This window comes from Trachurus japonicus, chromosome 22 (assembly GCF_045865225.1).
Source record: "Trachurus japonicus isolate A0001 chromosome 22, Traja_1.0".
NCBI classification, from domain to species: domain Eukaryota; kingdom Metazoa; phylum Chordata; class Actinopteri; order Carangiformes; family Carangidae; genus Trachurus; species Trachurus japonicus.
The window spans coordinates 26,249,970-26,266,174 of record NC_140928.1 but is presented as its reverse complement, the minus strand read 5'-3'; the positions used below and the strand labels follow the sequence as shown (position 1 = coordinate 26,266,174).

At 43.4% G+C, this 16,205-nt stretch overlaps 2 protein-coding genes across 3 annotated transcripts; both read right to left on the bottom strand.

Moving 5' to 3' along the window:
- Positions 1-75: 75 nt before the first annotated feature.
- Positions 76-6,550, bottom strand: ccdc28b (coiled-coil domain containing 28B). 2 transcript variants are annotated; one of them, XM_085766680.1, is made up of 6 exons: positions 6,318-6,550; positions 4,354-4,669; positions 4,020-4,189; positions 3,054-3,208; positions 1,380-1,402; positions 76-1,248 (listed from the first exon to the last, which is right to left on the bottom strand). In XM_085766680.1, exons 2-6 carry the CDS (start codon positions 4,587-4,589, stop codon positions 1,194-1,196), a joined length of 639 nt encoding a protein of 212 aa, XP_085622806.1. In that variant the 5' UTR covers positions 4,590-4,669; positions 6,318-6,550; the 3' UTR covers positions 76-1,193. The 2 variants fall into 2 exon arrangements, with proteins under 2 accessions (XP_085622806.1, XP_085622807.1); XM_085766681.1 differs by having other exon boundaries at positions 6,334-6,506.
- A 1,083-nt stretch (positions 6,551-7,633) lies between these two features.
- On the bottom strand, positions 7,634-13,599 carry tmem39b (transmembrane protein 39B). The gene is made up of 9 exons (XM_085768209.1): positions 13,414-13,599; positions 11,354-11,572; positions 10,995-11,214; positions 10,774-10,857; positions 10,519-10,673; positions 9,201-9,534; positions 8,353-8,540; positions 8,135-8,255; positions 7,634-8,007 (listed from the first exon to the last, which is right to left on the bottom strand). Exons 2-9 carry the CDS (start codon positions 11,482-11,484, stop codon positions 7,774-7,776), a joined length of 1,467 nt encoding a protein of 488 aa, XP_085624335.1. The 5' UTR covers positions 11,485-11,572; positions 13,414-13,599; the 3' UTR covers positions 7,634-7,773.
- Between the last annotated feature and the right edge of the window lie 2,606 nt (positions 13,600-16,205).

Sequence of the window (16,205 nt, the reverse complement as noted above, 5' to 3'; positions counted from 1 at the left end):
ATAAGAAATGAATCACATGTTCCAAAGGCCTGGGAAAAAGAGGTAGGCTTAGCAAGCAGTACAAAAAGACTTGTATTGTACATTTTGAATAACAGAACACACTCTGGTGTTTCAGATTTTACCACTAATAGCACTTTTTATTGGCTAGGCTAAGTAGCTGCCCTTTTGAAATAGTACTGCACAGAGATCTATGCCCGTCTAGACTTTGGATGTCCCCCTGTAACACACACATGACGTGTAGAAGACATGTCAGTAGCAGATTGGAGGAGTTTGTGCTTGGAGGGACGCTGCTACTGGGCCTTTGTTTCGAAAAAATAAAACTTATCCTCAAGAAGCACTGGCTAAATTCTCCAAACAGTAAATTATTTTGTGTCAAATACACTCGACCGCACATCATTTCACTATTTTACATACAGCATAAATTAATGAAACATACAGTTTGACCATTAGGTGTCCTCACATTGTCCCTTTAACATACTGTACGAAGGGCTCATCCAGACAGTATTCAATCCAGTCTGTGTTCCAGTATTAGACTTTTTGCAAAGATATAAAAAATTATAGTGTGCATTCAGAATAATAGCAAAAGTGAAGCCTCCCTTTATACTTCAGAGCTAACCACAGTGGTGCTGTCGAGTCGAGGGCCACATTTGCTACTTGCTGTGTAGGTATGGCTCATATTTCTCAGCTCTGCTGACAGTGACACACGCCGTCCAGAATTCAACAAAAGCACAAGCGTAACATAGATTAAAGAAACTTAATATAACGTCTTAAACTCTCTGAAATGTGCTTCTTTTTTTTGTAAAGGGAACAAAAAAACAAAAGTACATTCACTGAGATACAACTACCAACTGAACCCAAGATCGTTGACTCTGCGAAAATGTTCAGAACTTAAAACACAAAAACGTTTTCTTCTATAAGTTGCGTAAACCTTTGATCGTTTCTTGTGCCGTGAATGAGGGTTTTTTTTATGATTTTGGTTGAGTGTTCATTTAACGCTCAGCTGCTTTGAGTCACTGTGTCGTTCCCTGGGCTTCGCTGACCAAATGGAAAAAAAAAAATAAAAAATAGCCCCTCCTCCTGTAGATCTTTCCATTCTGTTACTAAGGCAGCTGGATCAATGCCATGGCAACCTGGACCGGTTAGATGTTGGGAGAAGATGAGTGTTCGGTCGCCGTCCTCCACACCTCACTTTGTCAGGGACCAGATGTCTTGGGCAGGTCCTGGTTCTCGGCCAAGTGGAGCTTTTGTCTGAGCGCACACACATCAAGGATTCACACAGAAGGACTTTGAAGTGAAAACAGATTATTTTAATCCTGTGTCTGGACCTGGAGCGACTGGGCAGCTCCCATAAATAAACGGTTTTAATTAGGAAAGGATACATTGAGGTGCTGAGCTCCTCCAGCTGCAGAAACAAAATGGAACAGAATGAACATGGATGAGAGGTTGGACTGAAAAAACAAAACATAAACAGCCAAAAATAGAAACCGTGCTGATACTACAAAGGCTCTAATGGCCAAATGTGATCATATTACATAACAGCCTGCGTGTCACATCAATATTGGAATTGAATTTCCATCGTTCGCCCGCGGTGTTTACAAAAACAAACGGTCAGTTTCCTTATCTACACGAAGGAAAAATCACTTCACGGCCCATCTGGCACAATTATTCACTGCTGCTACGGCGAGAGAGTGTTGCTGGCAGCGGCGTCTGAAATGAGCTGAAGGCTTTTTCTCACCTCCCTCACACACACACACAACACTGCAACCTCCCCACAGCGAGCATACCAGCCCCAGGCGTGGGTAACTAGGAGCGCCACACACACATTCACAACAGACAAATCTATGATGGCATTCTTTGACTGCACATTGTGCTGGATAATAGTTAATAACATTTGGATACATAAGGAGCATTTCACAACTTTTTTTTTAAGTAGTTTTAAGTGAACAGGGCGGGGATGCCCCACCAATTTCATTGCTCAATTTGTGTACAATAAAAGTAAAGACTATTCTATTCTATTTAATACCTGTATATGACTAAGAACCATGTCTATGAAACTCAACGTCTTTCTTGATATACAGTATGTGAGTGTTGTCCCTTAAAGGAGACATATCATGCCCCCTTTCCACAAATTAAAATAGTTCCCAGGTGTCTTAAAGACATCTGTGACATGCTTTTGGTAAAAAAAAACTCAAGGATCTAACATCAAAGCTCTCTTTTCATCAGAACGGCTGGTTTCCCTTTAAATGCAAATTAACCACTGCTTGCCCCGCCCCACCCCTTCTACTGGTACCAGGTAGGGGTGGGGTTATGCAAATATTAAAACTAGTTACATCATTGCCAGACTGGCTCCAGCCTCCCTGCATGGATAAGAAGTATAGACAATGGATGGTACTATTTAAATGTAAATTACAAAATGGCAAAGCAATCTTAAAGGGGACATATTATGGAAATATCACTTTTTGAAGTCGCTTTGGGTGTTTGTCTTGCCTTTCGGCCCCTAAAATGTGAGAATTGACAAAAACATCTGTAATGTTCAGGCTCCCTAGGTTGAAATCCACATGGTTTTATGAGCTGTTCCCTCAGCTGTCATACAATGACATCATTAATTTTCAAATTTGCATAATACCACCCCTACCTGTGAGTACAGGTACCAGTGGAGGGAGCGGGGCAAGCAGTGGCTCATTTGCATTTAAAGGGACAGGCACTGAAACCAGCCGTTTTGAACAGGGCTGTTTAGAGGAGGAAAAGATCTGTGATGTTTGATCCTTGGGGTGTTTTGACCAAAGCATGTCACAGACATGTCTTTAAAAAGGGCCATAATATGTCTCCTTTAAGAATCTTTTTTCTAATATTTTAATTTCCAGACTTTAAACAAACCAGCTGTTGTGGTATTTTACACCAAACCATTCTTCACTAATTCTACACAAAACAACAAGCCCTCATGTTAGTACCAGCAGACCCAGGATAACCCTGATGACAGTGCCTCTGTTGTCGTCCCCTCCTGCATACTGATGAGCCGGCCCTCTGCTCTGCTGCTGTGTTCATGTGCTTACGTTACTGAGCAGGTGTTCCAGGTTGTGGTCCGATGCACACTTCCTCTGGTCCTCTGACAGCTCCTCCACGTGGCTGTCCAGGCTGAAGTGCAGCCGCGCCAGCTTCTCCTGCATCTCGCGCACGTGCTCCAGCTGCTCGAAGGAGCACACCTTACCTGGACACCAGAGGGGTTCAACACAGCTGTGACTTCACTACAGCATTAAAGGGATAGTTCAAGATTTGGGCAAATTGGCCCATTGCCATAATCCCTATAGTTTTAGGAGTAGGTTTTGTTACCTTTAATTGTCAGTGCAAGCTATTTTTAGAACGGCGTAGCAGAGTCACGAGCTGCTCAGAGCTACGCTACGGAGGCTAATGGAATTTCTTGGTTTCCCTCATCAAATTCATCAAATACACAATCCAACAACTCCAAAACGCTGTCTCGTAACGTTGTGTTATTATCTCATAGCGTGGTGAATGTGCAGGTTACAACTTGTCCACCAGAGTGTTGTGGAGTTGTTGGATTGTGTATTTGATGAGTTTGATGAGGGAAACCAAGAAATCCCATTAGCCTCCGTAGCGTAGTTCTGAGTAGCTCGCGACTCCGCTACGCCGTTCTAAAAAGAGCTCACTATTATGCCAATTTGCCAAAATGTTGAACTATCCCTTTAAGTGTTAAAAATGCAACTGCACCTGATTTTAAGTAGGCTTTCTTTTCCCTTTATTGTCTGTGTGTTCTCACTGTAATTTTATGTGGGGAAGCCAAAGACAAATTTCCACTTAGGTGGACGATAAAGTTAAACTAAACTAAACTCAACTAAAAGCAAAGTCAGGAGTACTTCCATGGCAGCAGGTGTGTAAAAATAGCGCCACTGCTATTTGGTTTCAGTCTGATTCGTGTAACAAAGCCACTTTTCAACCGGCTTTTATTTTCGGCCCGTAACAGAATATTCCCCCGGTGGCCTGTCTTGTCAGGGTCGTCTTACCGAAAGCCTGGAGTTTGCCTGAGTGGAAGTCGTTGAGGAGGTTGAGCAGCCCTCCCTCCATCTCTCTCACGTCTGACACATCTGTGAGGAAGGAGTGCTGCAGGGGAGACGACTGGACCACTTTGCTGGGCCCTGCTGGCTGGGGGGCCCTGGGCTTCTCCTTGTGGGGCCTTAGAGAAGCAAAACAATACATCATGATCACTAGCAGTTAGCGGCCTGCTTCCTTTATTCCTGATACAGTGTTGGAAAATGAATGATAGGAGAGAAGAAAAAAAAAACAGAAAAACAGAAAGCATTTGCAGCATGTGTGTTCTTGTTTCCCACGGATACCAACCTGGTGGTCTTTGGTGGAGCTACGACGGCCGTGAACACCTCTTTGGGCTGCCCCACCGCACCTATGGACCTCTTGTACTTGCCTCTGTTTTTGGGGGAGGGGGGCTGCGGCAGGCCGAGGGAGAAGGTTGCACTTTTGCTGGCGGGCAGGACGGAGAGTTTGCGGGGGTTGATGGGGGGAGGAGGGGGCTGCGGGAGAGACACTTTGGGGCTGCGCTTCTTGCGCTTGTCTTCCATTGTTTTGGTTTGGTTTGGTTTGTTTTTTTCGAGGTGAAGCCCTCCGGGGCGAGACGACGAGGGATCACTCACAGGATGTCCTGCAACAACAGAGGTAGGAAGTTGAGAGGCAGCAGCAGCAGAGTGGAGGACACACACACACACACACACACACACACACACACACACACACACACACACACACACACACACACACACACACACACACACACAGTGCCAGAATGAGTGCTGCAGCTCAGGATCCTCCACACTGCAGATAAACGTATAGTGATGTTTTCATCCCCTCTCTTTTCCTTTTTCCTTTTGGGTTCCCTTTTATTTTATAGCTTACATACTTATGTGATTATTACATACAAGTATCCTTAGTTATTTATCTATTATTATTATTTTTCTAATTGTGTATTGTTTCTTGTTTTGGCCGATCACGTTCTTGTGGGCTACAAAAGTAAGAAAACACCAGGAGGTAGACTGTATGCCTTGCTCTTCAGTATTTCTATTGCATCAATATGTTTATATTTTAATTGTGATAGGGATGTGATGTGATACTCAATGGAAATATGTCATTAGTTTCTGTTCTAATGTGCCTTACATCCTAATAAAGATATATATTTTTTTTTTAAAGTGATGTTTTCTTAAGCTTATCAGCATCACCATGTACTCACATGAGGTTTACAGTAGATCTGCCAAAGGAAAAAAAAACAATTAAACAGTCTGAGCTGCATTTAAACAAGTAGGAAGAGTGCACCACCACTATCCCACCTTTATGAATGTTATTGCATTACCATGACGGTTTTAATGGAAGCAATTTCCTGATTTTGCATCCCTGGTGTAAAAAGAAGTGGGAGTGTACCAGCAAACTATAAACATATTTTTAGATTAGAGCCTCCAGAGAGAGTGTGAGGCTGCAGTAGTGTTTTGTTCAGAGCAGTTTCAAACCCAGACAAACTAGAAAACACTGCAGTGGCCTTGGGTTTAATGGTTTACACAGCACAGCCTGAGTGGGTTACATGCATACACACACACACACACACACACACACACACAGACAAAGTGCCTGGAGCTGAACAAAGACTCCTCACAACGTCCTATAAGAGCAGCTAATGTACATCACTCAACAACAAGCAGCTGAACGGGGAAATCAATACACTGCATTCTTAGTGAGACTCACCCTCCAGGCTGGGGGGGTTTCAGCTCCACCATGTTTGTTTACATCGAGCTAACATCTTTCCAACGCACTGCAACATCCAATACAAACATATCACAGTAACTCGCTTCCTCTTAAGTCATATTATGAGACTTAAAAAGCAGTTCTGCGCCCGGTTCTTGTGGGTTTGTTGCTATACAACCATCCCAGCAGCACCGTGGTTGTTATGGCTGCTCGTCATGGTGACCCACAGTGCTACTGTACAGAGCCACGACCACTCATTACCACACCACAACAAATAAAAACACTTTAGACGTGGACACTGCGCCAGCCGCAGCTCCAAGTACAACCTAAAGATGGCCACTCAACTCACACACAAAGCCAACTTCAGACGTCCAGACCCGCCTCCAGCTGGACTCTGTGGGTGTTGTGTGATGGGTTATTGTAGTGGGGGGTTTGGGGGGTTTGGGGGGTTTGCGGTCAGCGGTTTGTGACCCGTCGTGATTGAATTCAGTGCGAGAGAGAGAGATTCACGTTCAGAGCAGATTTATCGTCGGCGAAATGACACCAATAATAAGACTTACCGAATCAATTACGCACCAGAGAGCAAACACGGCGCCGCGTCCTCCTTCCGTGGTGTGACACGTCCACGTCCACTTCATAAGAGTGGGCTTTAATGAACCGCAGCACCGTTAAATTATCCCTCCTCCTCCTCCTCCTCCTCCGTGTGAATGAATGTAAAGATGAAATGTAACGCGCCGCGCGGCATCGATGCGCTCGGCTCTTTTATCCTCCTTAAAGGGCCAGTCCGTGTCTCTGCGTGCCGCCACCAGGGGGCGTAGACGTGCAGGTTGATGTGTTGTGTTGGCTGCGTTAGCGCCGCTGTCGACAGGATGCTGCGTCCTGCTCAGCTCAGCACTGAGCAGCTGCCAACCGACGGCTCTTTGCAACTAACCCACTTATGCATCTTAATATAGGCCACAGAGAGAGAGGGAGTGTGTAGATACAAAGTCACTGCACACCCGAAGATAAACCAACCAGTGGTTTATCTACATCTTCCACATCTGTTTAGCTGACATCTAGAAATGTGAAAAATGACATGTGGAAAGTTGTGTCATGCCTTATGTTAATGTTTTTTTTTTTTTTTAATTATATTCCATTGTTGTATTGTCTGTTGTCAGACCCCCAAAAAAGAAACTGTCTCACAACCTGAGGGCAGGATGTGTTGTTATGTAATATTACCCTCATATACTGTATGTCTGATTTGCATAGTGGGATTGTGTGATCCAGCATTTTTTGGAACATGAATTTACAGCGACTTCAACTCAGCTTCCATTGGTTTTATACATTCTTGTCAAAATCATCAAATTGATTAAAAATGCAATAATAGAGATGTAGTGAATCTGCAGCATTTTGAGTTTCTCCTACAAGAGACATTTCAATAATGTCAGACAGAAAATTCAAGGGTATGGAGTATCTAGTTACTCTAACAATCTCTCCTTCAATCAGATGACTGATAGTTTTGCCTGATTGGACAGGTGTCTTATGTGGTGGTCTGAATTTTCAAATTTAGGTTTGGTGTCTGAATGTTACCAATCCAGACTTCGGTATTCTTATTTACTTTTCATTTTTCTGATCTAAAAACTAATCAACCTTTTTTTCTTTCTTTTCAAACATCTGGACTCTTAAACATTAAAATACAAAGTATTGGTGCGAAACCCCAACAAATATTGTGATTCTGCAACCGCACAACATTTAAACTGACCAAGCAGTAAAGAGTAAGTTAGTGCCAATCACTTGAAATTTGCTCCTGTTTCTAATTTGAAGTTTTATTTCTGAAACAGAGGCCTCTTGTGGTGAGAATGGAAACATGTTTTAAGAACAAAGACTCTGACAACACTTTAAAGGAATACAAAAATATTTCTTTTTATTATGGCAGAACAGAACAAAAACGTGACACAAAATGCGGTTTATAAAATACAGAGCTCTTAGGCATGTTTGTCTTGTTCCAAAGTGAATGTGACGAACAATAACTTAAGTCTAACTGACTTTCTGGTCTGATGAGCTGTTTGAGTACGAGTATGCCTTTCCTAGGACTATTCTGTCTCTGAGAAGTTTGAAGAAGGCGTAGTAGTTGCTGAAGAGAATCAGTGCCAGCGATATAGTCTGATGCCACTTTTCTGAGCATATCAGAGAGTAGAGCTGGTAGAATATCATGGCCCCCTCTAGGATGATGAGTATGTTGAGTATTCGTAAAGGCCTGTTGAAGAAGAACTGGGGGGCAGAAGCAAGACAGGATGCAGTCAGTTTGTGCAAACAGCCATAAATACCACAATACCACAAATATTTCACAAGACAGAAAATGTGAGCACAGACTCTGAGGGCCTTCAGCAATACTCACATAGAAGCGATAATGGGACACATCTGATGGGACAGCGACGTTATAGTGGCCCATGGCCTTGTAGACATTCTTATTATGTTTGACCAGGACTCCCTGTGGCCACATGTACTCCTCCGTCCAGCTGTGCAAAAATGAGGTGCAAGGGTCAGATTGTAAGTGACATAAAACTGAAACCCAGTCGACCTGATGACCTGTGACAGACATTGTGTGGGACGTACATGTGCTGAAGGACGTTGGAGCAGAGTGAGGGGTCCACTTTCTGCCAGCAGCCCAGGTGAGCTGCAGCTTTGTGAAGCAGGTCACAGTATCGAGGTGGCAACAGGTGCCTCATGAGGATGACCGACGTGCTGACTGACACCAGGATGAACAGCTCACAGGACCAGCGCTTGTCCACATACTGTGTACTCTGAAGGCGGGGAGATATTAATATATATTCACTGGTTAAAGTGACAGTTCAACATTTTGGCAAATTGGCCTATTGCCATAATCCCTGTCGTCACAGCAGTAGGTTCATTACCTTTAATTATCGGTGCATGTTGTTTTGAGATCGGCGGGGCAGAGACGCAAGCTGCTCAGTGAACACAATGGAGGTGAATGGTACAGGTCCTCTGTCCCTCAAAACTCATCAAATACACAATCCAACAACTCTAAAAAGCTCTCGTGGAGAAGTTGTGACCTGCACATTCACCATGCTATAAGATAAGCATGTAACATTACGAGACAGAGTTGTTTTTGGGGCAAATGCATAGCTGGAACTACATTCCAGACACTGCTGCTGGGCGGAGTGATTTCAAGCAGTTCCAAGTATGTACCAAGAGTGTTTTGGAGTTGTTGGGTTGTGTATTTTGCCTAGTTTTGAGGGACAGGGGACCTGTACCGTTCACCTCCATTGTGTTCACTGAGCAGCTTGCGTCTCTGCCCCGCCTATCTCAAAACAACATGCACCAATAATTAAAGGTAATGAACCTACTTCTATGACTATGGGGATTATGGCAATAGGCAAATTTGCCAAAATCCTGGACTATCCCTTTAAATTATACTTAAAAGATGCACTTTGGGTTCTCACCTTGACGAACCAGACAGGTACGAAGGCCACGTAGTAAGCACTGAGCATGGAGCTGACCAGCACCTCCTTCATCCTCCAGTTGAAGTCCATCTTCAGGTACTCCACCTCCTTGCGGATGAGGTCCGGGGAGAGGCAGCAGGCGTGTGTGGGCATGGCCTGGACGCCGTACAGCTGGCTGGTGTGCTGCTTCCACGTCTCCTTCAGCACAGTCAGGTAGTCCCTGCCCCGACCCACGCTGCCCACCTCCTTGGAGCCGATGCTGGCGATGGGCGAGAGCGGGCCTGCTCTCCGGAAGTCACAGTTCAGCCGGAAGAACGGAATATACATCCCAAACCTGTGGGGCACAATGACTTGGATCAGTTCATGACATCTCTACTGTCAGAGTAGTACTGACAGAACACAGGTACATAATTGTGAGAAAAGTACAAGTATGTATCATGGATGTGTAACACACGAACAACAAATGTGGCCACCTGAACATTACAGTCTGTCATCTGTTCATCTATTTGCTAGGTCGTTTACCAAAACCACCCATGCTGAACCAGGGTCTATACAGGAATCTTGAAGTTAATTTTAAAACCTTTTTAAGACTTTTTCAAGACCTTTTCAATATTTTTTAACACCTCACCGCCACTTCAAGCTGTAACCATTTACATCAGTGACACTTTTAACGTAATAACAGTTTTAGTTTGTGATAAAGACTAGACCACTATGATACAACAGAATTCAAGGATAATAAATCAACAGCAGAGTTTATAAAAAAAAAAACATTGCTCCACTCTCAAAAACCAAAAACAACAATCTTCTTTTCTTTTTTATGTACCGGTTCATCTTTGTTTTTTAATGAAATGAATAAATTCACACACTTTCACAATGTTTTTTAGGACTCAAACTCTTGGACAGCTACTTCAGAAAAAATACCTTCAAAATTTAAGACTTTATAAAGTCGTGAAAAGACTTTTTAATACTTTTTAAGGGTCTTAATTTTCCCAAAATTGATTTATCACCTTTTAATACTTTTCAAGACCCCGCGGACACCCTGTGAACAGCATCTGAACTGCATAAGCTCTCCGGTCTGCCAGGAACTGATGGGAACATCAGTCTAGCTCAATTTCAAGCCACATTAGGTTATTAAAATTTCATAAACCAAATGTTACAAAACAGTGCCTCAACTGAAAGCTGCACTACCGTGTTAAAAAAAACAAAAAAACAACGAAATACCATGCATAACTCACAAACAAGATGTGAATGATCACTCACATCCTGTAGCTGGCATGAATATGAATATGAGTCTCTTTGTTCTTCTTAAGACACTTACGGGTAGCAGAGGAAGAGCAGGCTGAGGACAGAGTAAGATCTGAAGAGGTAAATAAGGGAGCGGCACAAGCTCCAGCCCGTCAGCGTCAGCACAGCAAACCGAGCCATCACTAAAAAGATCGAATGAGGGAAGGAGAGTTTCCCACTCTGTGACGCCTGAGGGAGAGAACAGGTCAGACACAGAAATAAGAATCAAAGGCACAGAGAAAAAAAACTGTACGAAAGACAGAAACAAAACAAAAAATAAAATTCTTACCTCTTTAACAATTGCTGCAATTAATCTCCGTGCCAGTATGATGATTGTGAACACCAGCATGTTATAATCAATGAGGTGAAAATTCTGTAAATAAGAACATTTATTCAGGATTATTACCACAGAAATCTCACTTCAATTTGTCTACACTGAAGATCAGCCAGGTCCATGGATCTGGATAAATAAAACATTAATGCATACACCAGACACAGCGCAGTACTCACCAATGATGTGTGTGAGGGAGGGTGAGAGGGGGGGTACCACCATACAGTCTTGTAGATGTTGACATAGTGAACAAACAGGGCGATGAGGTGGCAGAAGAAAAGATGGAGCTCAAACAGCACGTTGCAGTCCACAGACAGCTCTGGGATCTTGCAGTGCTTCAGGGGAACCACGGTCTGAGCCGCCAGCGGGGGGCTGGACATGCACGTCCCCGACCCATTCCTGCACACACACACACACACACACACACACACACACACACACACACACGCAGCACAAAATCCTCATAGAACCTTTTACAAAGCATTTTTTTTTGTATATCTTCTCACAACCAGGATGCGTACGTCCAAGCCGGACCTACCTGGTACGAGAGCGCACTCCGGTCACCGGGGAGCTGGTGGAGTGGTTCCCGTTGCCCACGGAGCCTGGTTCACTGCTGAGGGGGGGTCTGCAGTATGTGGTGCGGTTTGCCCCTCTCCTTCCACCGGCCATGGCAGACACACCCACGGTTCACTTGTCTCTGCTGCTGCTGCTGCTGCTGCTGCTGCGTGTCGACTTGTGTGATCTCTCCCCTTTGTACCTGCTCCAAAGAGAGAAGCAGCTCAGACAGAGTGGGAGGAGCAGCCCACGTGTGATGACTGCACAAACATTATTGTATTGGATATTAAATTTACTTAAGGTTTGTTTACAGAATCGGACATGACATTAAATTCAATGCCAAGAAGAGTAATGTCATGACAGTCAGAAGTATTTATTCTATGTGATAATCCTCTCATGACATGTATGTTGGTCATTTTCTTGACTGACCGATGGAACGAAGACAAAGATACATATAGACAGTGTTGGAAGCAATCATGCTCATTCGTAGGTTCGGTATATGCTCAGTTGACGTAGAAATGTTCTTTATTCAGAGCTTTCTGCACTCCTCTGTACACAGCTCATGTCTGGTGCAGCTATAGGAAGAGGAGTGGTAGTATGCAGCGGCTCATAGAGGCCTATTGAGGCTGTTGCTTCAGGTGCCCCAGTGCTGGTCAACTGTTTGTTTACTGATATGTACCTAACTGTAAAGCAACTTGTAGTACTCAAAACCGGTCTTGAGACCACATTTTCAAGGTCTTGGTCTTGTCTCGGTCTCAGTTGAGCTGGACTCGGGATTTTTTTCTCAAGTCCAGTCAAGACCACAGCTGCAGTGACATCTTTTTCTTTTTTCTTCTAACACAAATGTGTCACTCGCTCACTTTGGTTTATGTAATGCAATTCAATAATTAAGATAATGAAAATTGTTCTACAAAAGTATCTGATTATGTAACCATCTGAAAAACTTAGACCAGAGTCAAAAGTGGGAAAGACTTCAGTAGGTTCTGTGCTGCGTTATTCTGTTCAATGCAAATTTGGTATGGATGGATTTTATATAAAATGATCTTTTCTTTTTAGCTGAGTAATCAAGCCACATGATTATTATGATTACAGTAATGGTGCATTGGTTTGGTCTTGACCATAGACTGTATGGTCTACTCGAGTCTCGACCCCCCTTGGTCTTGGTCTTGACTCGATCTCGACCCCCTCAAAGCCTTGGTCTGCTCTGGTCTTGGTCTTGACTCGGTCTGGGGTCAGGTGGTCTTGACAACAACTCCACTAAGAGGAGCTGCTTCAGGTTTTCATGCAGGCTTAGAAAACACTGGCAGGATAGCCTAGGCTGCATATGAACTGTATGGGGATGGGGAATTGATATGTCTCTCTTGCTTTTGCTTTATTATATTGCATTTTCTGTCGACATGGACCAGTTATTTGTGTCTGTAATAAAGATTGATTGATACATTATTCGAGTCGTTTTGAGGCATGTGTCAGGTAGGGCAGAGCTACTGACCCAGCATCAGTAGTGACATGAACATGATATTTAGTGATTCAGTGATTGGATTTGACAGAGAGCTGATAATGAAAGGAGTGGCACAACAAATACAATGCAAATACTTTACTTTAAAATGTTACCATCTTACTGCCAGCTAAAACAAACACCTGCGTCCACCCTCACACATTACACACAAGCAGCAGCAACACAAACTTCGGCTAGACTAGAAGAAGTTTGCACCGTGTACATGGAAACCGTTAACATGGTGCAAGTTTTTACGGAAGCTGACAGTACAAGCTAGCTCCTTAGCTGCACGAAGAGTCCACTTCCCGGGTCAAATACCGCCTAAAGAGCCGTTTCTATCGGGGACATGTGGCAGCAGCCGAGGCCAGCGTGGACCTTCATACAAAGAGGGACGGACCCCGGTGTGTCCGCCAAGACCACGCTTCAATAAATACAAAGATTGAGGCCTAGGCTAGCTAGCACTGTCTGTCTGTGGTTAGCTTAGCCGCCTAGCTCCCAGACAAGCTGCTCACCAAACAGGCAGGGCGAGAAAACAAACGCAGCCTCACCGGCCACAGCGTCGCTCCGTCGGCCAGTGGCTCCGTCCTGCTCCCGCTGCTGCCGCCGCTGCACCTTAGACACAATAAATCCTCAGGGTGTTCGTGGAAACGCGAGCGTGTTTTTCTCTGAAATCAACCAAGACACTCATTGTTGATGTGAAAGTGGCCGCTGATAGATGGGGGGCGCGGGTATGATAGAGAGCTGTGGGAGGAGAGAAGTCATTTAAAGGAACATTCCGTCGCGACATGAGGCCAGCTGAACATGCTGCTGCTGGTGGTGGTGGGATGTTTCTTTAGTGGCCCACACAGTCAGTAGTCGAGATGAGGGGGGATGGCATCCCCCCTGAAATAAAAACGATCAAAATCATCCCCCCTGAAAAAATGCCATCCCCCCTCTCCATCCCTCCCATTTTTACATTAAATGTTGGACATATAATTTGTAATTATAGGCTGTCAAATCAATTTTAACATTAATTAAAAAAAAATCTATTGATAGTTGATTTCATTAAAAAACATTTGCACAAATCAAGCCTATCCACTTTTCCATGTTGATAAAAGTATTAAAATGATAATTCAAGGGATATTTAGGCTATAATAGATAAAAATGTGCGATTAATTTGCGATTAATCGTGAGTTAACTATGACATTAATGAGATTAATCGGGATTAAATATTTTAATAGATTAACAGCCCTCGTTATTTCATCATTAGAGAGTAGGCCTACGCATGTTGAATAAAAGAAATAATAAAATCTGAGGGCACAAATAAAAAAATTCAAATAAACTTGGCTTGATTTGATTTGAGAGGATTAAGAAGTCTTATTTTTTCAGTGTTTTGTTTTGATATCGTATTTACATGAGTTGACCATCCCCCCTGAATTTTTTTTACAACTCGACTAGTGCACACAGTGACCTTATAGTGGTGGTCACAGCTGGATATAGTCTAGTGCGTGCACGTCATTCTGCTGAATGTGCATTGAAAAGCTGCTGTGCTGTGGTGCAGCCTGTGTGCACTGATTGTAGATTGCATAATTATTTTGAATGTCTCATGTCTCGGTGAAGAGAGTCAGTGCCTCTTGTCTTGCTGTTGCACAATGTTTGTAATTTACTTTAAATTGTTTTCAGCTGCATGTACAGACACCGTCCACGTTCATGAAGTCTACCTCTCTCTCCCTACAGTCATGCAGGACCTTTGGACAGTACTGGCACTGGGCCTGTGGAAGTTTTAACCCGTAAACTTATATTCTTTATATCAATGCCTAACATCATTCTTTGGTCATATTAAAGTCTTCCTACCTTCCATGATTAACACTATTGTTTGAAATGTGATCACAATGACCATGCTGGTTCCTGCATGGCCTTTGCATATTTCAGAACCCTTGCAAATCTATATCTAATCAGATATAAACATGTGACCTATAAATGTATTAACAGGGAAATGGCATGTGGCATCTGACCGTTTTACATTTGTTTTAGATGACACTCACAAATGGAAATATCTGAAAAGTTTCTGGCCAATACAAAGGTGCTTTCAGTAAAGTCGATTCATATGCACACTAGCAACTCAAAGTACTTTACAATTGAGTAAATACAAAAGCCTGGAAGAAATATTTTAAAAATATATCAAAATAAAAAATCTTAAAAAAGAGGCAGTGCATTCATTATGGGAAATTAAGATTACAGTACAGTTATCGGTTGACACAAGGGATCTCAGACAGTCTAGACTAGACTAGTGGTCAGAGCATCACTGATAACATGAGGAAGTTAGTTACTGATCTGAGCAGCACGGCACCCCAAGCTGCTTTACATGTTCTGACAGTAGGTTTTAATGACTTCTCCCCTGTGATCTTCCTGCTACAGCTACCCAGTTGAAACCAAGTTTGGACACAAGACCTCTGCTTGTAACATCATCCAGCATGACTGGTTTGGTAGTGGGTAAGTGCTGGGTGACACCTTACACTGGTGCAGTGGACCCTGGGTGGACAGTTCATGGAGGACAAAGACACTGATGATATGTTAACTGCCCCCCATGTTGCCCTGATTCAACTGACCTATGGGGCATTATGTACTGGTACATCCAGCGCTGCCAGGTACCACCACATGTCCAGGAGTTCACTAGGAGGAGATGCCCCAACTCATGTGTGTGCATAGAGGTGTACAGAGAGCGATCGCTCTGCTGCTGATAGGACATTCATGCAAAGTGGATCAGCCTATGACTTTCACTTTGATTTGAAGCGTGACTGTGATTCCATCCCAGGGTGGGGTAATACGTTTGGTTTCCACTGATGTTGTGCCTTTTTTTTTCTTTCTCAGACTAATTGTATCAGTAAAGATTTTCAGATGGAATAATGAATTCACCAAGATCCAATATGTGATTGAAGTTAACTATACATTCAAAATTACATATTTTCATCAAGATGGCAGATGATTGTTTGTTTGTTTCACCTGGATTACCTTCGGATGTGACCTGCACAGACATTTTAGCATCTCTAAAGATGTATCCATGGCATAAAGGTGGAATACCAAAGCCCCTAACATCGACCCCTGAGCACATCACTGCTCTAACATGTCGATGATGCTGTATAATGAAGAGAAATGAAGAACCTCTTGCCCTGTAAGCATGATCTAACTGTGACTGAAAATCCAACTCAATGTTCCAAGTCCCACATTAAAGGAATAGTTCACCCAAAATTCAAATTTCACTCATTATCTACTCAGACTCATGTCGACTCGTAACTCCGGGAAGGCACGGAGGACTCTGAAAATTCTCCCAGCCCTTAGTCGACATGAGGGTGAGTAGATA